The sequence below is a fragment of the Corylus avellana genome, chromosome ca7 (genome assembly GCF_901000735.1).
Source record: "Corylus avellana chromosome ca7, CavTom2PMs-1.0".
Taxonomy (NCBI): domain Eukaryota; kingdom Viridiplantae; phylum Streptophyta; class Magnoliopsida; order Fagales; family Betulaceae; genus Corylus; species Corylus avellana.
Window position 1 is genome coordinate 843,883 of NC_081547.1, and position 7,162 is coordinate 851,044.

A 7,162-nucleotide genomic window follows, 5' to 3' on the forward strand; every position below is an offset into this window, starting at 1 on the left:
CGATGATCTTTTACTTTCCTGGGTCTTGGATTAAGGCGACGAATGACAGCTCGCCTAACTAATCTTTCGGCTGTGGGCTTGGCTAAGGTAAGCTTGCTTCCTTTCGGTTTTTTTTTTTTTTTTTTGAATCCTCCTTTCGGGTTATTATAACTTTTGCTGAGGGCCCATGGGCTTGCCCCAGTCCTCGCTCTCACTATCATTGCTATGACTTATGGGTTCAAATTCCCAACAGTTCAGGAAAAGTTGTCAAATGTATGGGAAATCCACCGGCCGAACGAGAAATTTTAACGTGGTGGGTAAAACTATAAAATTATTTGTCAAATGAGTAGGGTACTGATACTACAACTTTTCTTATAAAGTCATTTTATAAACTGACGTGGCAGTATTTAATTGGTAAAATAGTTAAGAAAAAATCTTGATTATCAATTTTTTATAATTATTTAACCAACTATGAATTATCACGTCTGTTTGTATGATTTTGTAATAAAAATTATAGTATCTCAAGCAATTTTCTTGTCAATTGGTCAAGGATTGAGATCCCCTCAGAATTTTTAAAATATGAGATTTTTAGATTTTAAAATCTGAGTCTTACATTACATCTAACAATCTAAATAAATGTAGAAACTTGTATGTTACCAAGGCAAGTGGGTTTGGCATGTTGAAAATTAAAATTACCTAACTCGGAAACACCAATCTTTACATTTATTTAGACTGTTAGAAGTAATTGAGTGCTTAAAATTTTTAGAATTTAAAATCTAGTAATCTCATATTTCAAAAAATCTGAGAGGATCATAATCTATTGGTCAATGTGCATGGTTTGACGGTGTGATAAATAGATTATTTGGTTTTAAAATTAAAAAAAAAAAACTCTTTGTGGTATGTATGTGGTATCATTACCATGCAAATAACTTGATATTGTGTACTCCAACCTCGAAAACACCCCATATCCAATTAGCCATCTCCAATATAAAATGAGTAATGTTACTCTTTATACTAAATTTTTACATCTACTTTAGAACGATTGTTGTTGCATTTTTTAAGTGATACAATCACTTAAAAACGCGTCAAATCAATCAATGCTATTCATGAAAAACATGTTTGAGCTAAAATGCAAATGTTTGTTTATTCATTTCTCTCTCTTTAATTAAGTGTTTGTATCTTTTGAAAAAAAAAATTTTAAAAAAAGAAAAAAAAATATTATAGAGAAATAATAGATAAATATAGCCTGGATAGGCTGGATTATCTATTTCAGCTTAAAGAGAGAGAGAGAGAGAGAGAGAGAGAGAAACGGTGGGATATATAGTAGAAGGTTAGAGTACAGTTGTTTCAAAAATAATGAATTTATTTATATGATTATTTATTTATTTCTAATTTCCTTTTGTAAGTTTCTCCTAATAAAATTTAAAAATCGCAATTATATACGTGAACTGTGATGCACAAATTACAAAACAATGCACGTTCTCTATTGTGACAAAGATTCTAAGCGAATTCATTGCACCTGTGATACTGCACGAGTTTACACACACTTGTTACTGATTAAACACGGACCCAGCTCATGGCCTTCCTTTCTAATCAACATCTTTCAGGTGGCCATACCATGCAGCTGGAGGAATTAATGCACCAATATAAGAACAACTTCAATCTAATATTTATGAAAAATCTTTGGGGTTATACAAATTTTTACCGCAATTTCTTATAAATAGACGTGATCATTAATATGATTGTCGCGTTAATTTATAAGATATTTGTAATAAAAAATATTATAGATTTAAGATATTTTAGTCATTAATGTGGTAAGTATCATGTTTGTAAATTGTAACATTGAAAATTCTAATACATGAATAATGAAGTTTTAATATGGATATTCATATATGAATTCTGAAGACAAAATGGAGTTTACTACTACGCTTAAGCACATTATAAGAAATGTGCTTAATATAGCAGTTTAACGGGCAGAAATCCCTCGTGAGACTCGAGAACACCACATGAAAGTTGATCTAAATAATTTTGTTTGATGTCGTTTATTAAATTCCGTGGGTCTATTCTATTAAACTTAAAGCACATGTATTAGAAAAAAAAAAAAAAAAAAAAACTTAAAGCACATGACTCATGTATGCATTTTTAATGAGCGATGCTTACAAATTGATGTAGCAATCTATAATCGAAGAAATATTTAAGCAAAAATATCACTTATTAATTTCTCAAAATTATTTTAAAAATTATGAATTACCATATCAAATTGTAAATGAATTTTGTAATAAATTTGTAGTATTTCAATGGCGAAGCATCTCCATTTTCATTTTAATTATAACATATTTTAAAGATATATATGTAAATTTAATAAATTGAATTAAAAAATTTATTCAAACTCAATTTAGAAAAAAAAAACTTTATTCAACAAATTATATATACACACAAGGCTATAAATTATATTTTTTATGTCAAAACTATCCATTAATACAACCTACTCTTATATATATATATATATATATAATAGAGTTCTAGAAATCAGCAACCTCTACAATGATTAATTCACTTGAACGGTCAGCTTTGATAATGCACAAAAAAAGACAAAATTGATTTAATTGTTCGGGACCGCACATTTTCCGGTTCAGAAAAAACACAGTGATCGAACACGGGTATTGGTACATCATATGCAATTACCCAGAATCAAATGTAACAACCTCCATCTCTGTGTGTTATGAAATTGAAGAAAAATAGAAGAAGATCCATCATAGACTAGCTGCACATTCAGGTAGGCTAAACTTGCAGTTCACATTCTATGATAAAGTACTAAACAAGAGTCTTTTGCTATTGACTATTGTCAAACACCAAAAGGATCGGACGGTCCAAATATGAACATCGAAATCATATATATTCGTCACGTTTAGGAACTTAGGAAACTTAGACCAACAAAAAGTGCCCAGGTAGGCTTGTAACTGAGAGAGAAAAGTTAAAGAAAGAACCTGAAAGAAAAGCAAACTAAGAACATAGAATTATCTCAGTACTCCATCTATGTAAGACAGAGAAAAGGAAGCGCCAACAAAGAGAAAAAGGAAAAAAAAAAAGAATTTGACGAGTCTATAAACTATCGCCATCACCAACATCTTCAACATCATCATCGTGATGCGTTGTGGATCTTGACCGTCAATTATTCATCTCGTGAAGTCATGGATGAGGCCCGGCCTATCAGTGACATTGAGGCGCCAAGAAAGGAAGGGAATGCCGGTATCCGAATCTCGGTCATTGTCTTCGATGAACCGGAACTCGTTGCCAATGGCAGGAGAGTAGCACGGCATTTTCTGGCTCTGTGAATGTGCGTACCATGAAGTACTGTTATGGTGGCCTAGCATGTGATTCTGCTCTGTTAGTCCTCCTGAGCTCGCGCCGTTGATGTTTGTCGCTGACGCCGCGGCGCTGGCTCGCCGCTCTTCCTTCTTGAATCGAATACCACAAGCATTGCATAGCGACTGCATTTCACAAAAATATACATACATGTTACTAAAATCTACAAAGCAAAATAAATTAAATAAGAAACAAATTAAGTGATCGATATATATTGTTAGTACCTTTGGGCCTCTTGGACCGTTTCTCCAGAGGGGTGTGGAAGTGGTGTCACAGTTGGCACAGCGGCGAGCGAGGAGGGGGTCATTGGCGGCGTTGTTATTGCCGCCATTATTGGCTCCGCGGCTACTTTTGTGAGATTGAGGTGCAGAAGGTTGTTGCTTGGTCTGTAACAAGTCCCAGCAAAAGTTGGAGACGGAGGAGCCAGAGCGGCGTCGTTTTTCGTCATCTTCGGTTAGACGAGTAGATGGGGTTCCTAAAGAGAGAGTGCAATCGACAGAAGAGGAAGAGGATGTGAAAGAATACATATCGGATTCATCATACGGCCTGTGGTTGGGCACGGAGAATAGCATGGAGAAGGGACTGCTTTGGCTGTGAAACATACCACACGTACATGGCCCCACCTGAGAGGTGCTGCAGCGATGCATCGTTTCCCTTCTTTTTTTTCTCTCAATAATATCTTGATTTGAACGGGTGCCCAGTAGTACACAGTTGTAGTCTTAATTTGCTTGAGGAGAGATCAAATGAGGGGTTTCTTTGAAGGCAAACAGAATTGGGGAGACGGATTGAGTTTATAGTTGGAAGGGGGAAGATGAGTACAAGCGAAACAGTAATGTGATCAGAGGGAGGGAGAGAAGTAATAATATTAAGTTTGAAAGGAGAACTTAGATGCGAGAGCTTAGTGGGTTGTACGAGATCAGGGCCGGGGCTGAGAAGGAAGGATTGTTGTCTGGTAGCTTTATAAGCTAGTAATAAAATGGCGAAATACCAGTCAGCACCTGCAGTCCAGCTTTGTCGTCAAATGCAAATAGAGGGATCTACATACGTAATGAGTGAGAGAAAGAGTTATAAAGAAGAGACAGAGAGGGACCCGATTTGCATGTTGTGGAGAGAGAAAGCCTGAGTCATCTAGTCAGTTGGTCAGTGTGTGTGGGGGGTAGGGGATGAACAAGTGTATGTGCTCAATTTCTCTCTGTGCCACTGTCTGTAACTCGCATAAGTTTCACTTCTCGCAATTCAATTTATACCCAAGACAGCACAAGCCTAGCTATAGTAGACTATAGAGAGAGAGAGAGAGAGGGGTGTTTTGGGGCGCTCTTAACAATGGGGGAGAGAGAGAGAGAGAGAGAGAGAGAGAGAGAGGGAAGGAGGGGGGGGTGGTCATTGGGGTAGTCAAAAGAGCCCACGTGACTAGCGGGAACAGTCTTCCATGGATCTGCCTTCTCCGATCACGAGGCCTATTAGTCTCAAACCCAATACATCAAAACCTCTGTCCGTATCCGTATCTCTGCCACTCTGTTCTGTCACTGCCAGCCTCCCAAGGAAAATGGAATAGTCCCCATTCCCTCCTCCACGCACCCCCATCCCAAACGCGTCCCACGCACTCTCCGATCCCAATGTCACATATACCCCTCCTGTCCACAGTATATTCATGCCTAAAGTTGTAGCACCAATTCCCCAATTAAGAAACCACGTGTAACTAGCTTATGCTTCCATTGAGATTTTTTGTAATTCAAGTAATAAATATGTGATATTATTTAAAATTATATTTGTTATCCAAATTACCGTTCATTCAGGCAGTTAATTGTTTAAAATTGAAATATGTTCAAACCTTGACACTCTAATTTACTTTCGTTTCATTTAATTTTTCTATCTAACTTAACTTCAAAACTTTGAATCAGGGTCATGTGCAATTTATGCTTGTTTGTTGAAATTCATGGATTTGAATTGTTGCAATTGATGTGAACTAATGTTATATGATCACATGCAAAAATGGTTTAAATCAGTGAAAACGATCATGAAAAAATCTAGGGGGGGAGGGGGGGGTCAGTTTGACGCGCCTTGGGGCGCTTGGAATTGGCAATAATTTGATATGTGTGACGTTGAAATATTTTTCAACAGAACAATGACCACAACTCTGTTAGTACATAGCCCACTCCGTTAGTAGTTATAGGGAGTCCAATCCGTCAAATCTCCAAAACAACAACAATAACAGCCAGTTTTTGAGCTTACTACAAGCAGTAGCCGTACCGTGGGAATCACGTGAACCAAAAACAAAGCCAATTCGTCATGATAATCACCTCAAGTCCCGAATCCGAAACCCATCACAGCAATGGTAGCTTTTGGTGGGTAGTCGCAGTAGTAATAGTAGAAGATCCGGAGATTTTGATCAGAGAGAAATGAAAAAGGTAAAGAGAGAGAGAGAGAGATAAAGGTATCTAAATGTGATACTCTGCAATCATCAAAGCAACAACTGTTTCTTCTTGGCTTAGCGTGAGAGAGAGAGAGATCTCTCTTCTCTTGGGTCAAAGATAGAAACTCAAAAAAGAAAAGGTCAAAAAATGTTTTTTTTTAAAAAAATACTAAATAAACCCAAATATATGAACAGTACAAAAAAAAAAAAAAGGTCGACCCCACATTCATCATGGCCAAGCCCGAACAAACTCCTCTGGAATATCGTCCCCATTCGATCAAAAGATTCAAAAAACATCAAGAGAGAGAGAATCAGATCGTCTAGAGATTGGTGAGCCACAGTTCGACAAACGGGACGACCACCGCTTTCCAAAAGATGCTCTCTATTAGCTTTGTGAACTACGAGCAAACTACGTTTAGCCCAAGACACAGCGTAGCATTTGCCCTTCCCACATGCACTTCTCCCATCCCTACGCGACCTTGTTCCACGTGACTCTTACCCTCTTTAAAACTTTTAAAATGAGTTATTAAACTAAAATTATGTAGCGACTGTGTTTGGCACGCTCTATGGAGGATGGTGGTGGAGTTTGGGTGGTGCTCTAATGCCCATAAAATCCTTGTAATTAATGAGAATCTAATTATACTCTTTTTAATGAAACTCTGGGATTTGCTTAATCATACAAAACCAACGAAAATAATTAAGGTTCACCGCCTCACACCCACTATAGAGACGCATTTTGAGATGCTCCCTTAATCATGATGTTATGTGGCTCGTTGGATTCGGTGGGACCCGGTTGGTTTTGGTTCCACTTTTCCAAGGTTTAAGCAGCAGGAATAGGATCGTATCTGCTGCCTAAATATAAATAAATAAAAACACTCCATTATCGCTAATCAAGGTGCCACGTGGGCTTCGTGGAGAGATTTCCTTTGCATGCATGCATGCATGCAAATGTGTTAAACAAGCCCTAGAGTAGAGGCATGAAATTATTAACAAGCTAGCTTTGGAAGACATAAACATGCATTCCTCAAAAGCAACAAGATACAACTGGAATGTTTGTCTCTCTCTCTCTCTCTCTTTCTCTTCTCTTTCTTATACATTTTTATTTTTAAAATTTGTTAGGTGGTCTGGGATTGGTCTAGTGATTTTGTGTTGACTGAGATTTGCCTGGCAATGGTAAAGTAGTAATATTTAAGTGTGGGTGGAGAAAAGAAAAAGCGAAATCAGGAAACTAGTGGACCAGCGTTTAGAAAAGGGGTTGTAGGAGAAGTCTCTAATAAGCCGTCCTATGAAAGATAACTTATTGTCAGTGTGATGACCTAAGGAACACTGTAACCCCTAATTGTCTCCTCTAAGGAGGTCTATAACTCCTTTAGCCCTATAGCCAATGGAAATACTTCTATCTCT

The 7,162-nt window shown here is 37.2% G+C and overlaps 1 protein-coding gene across 1 annotated transcript; it reads right to left on the bottom strand.

Annotated features, from left to right (window-relative positions):
• Positions 1-2,863: 2,863 nt before the first annotated feature.
• Positions 2,864-4,521, bottom strand: LOC132188340 (GATA transcription factor 19-like). The gene is made up of 2 exons (XM_059602762.1): positions 3,570-4,521; positions 2,864-3,470 (listed from the first exon to the last, which is right to left on the bottom strand). The coding sequence occupies exons 1-2, from the start codon at positions 3,990-3,992 to the stop codon at positions 3,156-3,158; spliced, it is 738 nt and encodes a 245-aa protein (XP_059458745.1). The 5' UTR covers positions 3,993-4,521; the 3' UTR covers positions 2,864-3,155.
• Positions 4,522-7,162: the final 2,641 nt, after the last annotated feature.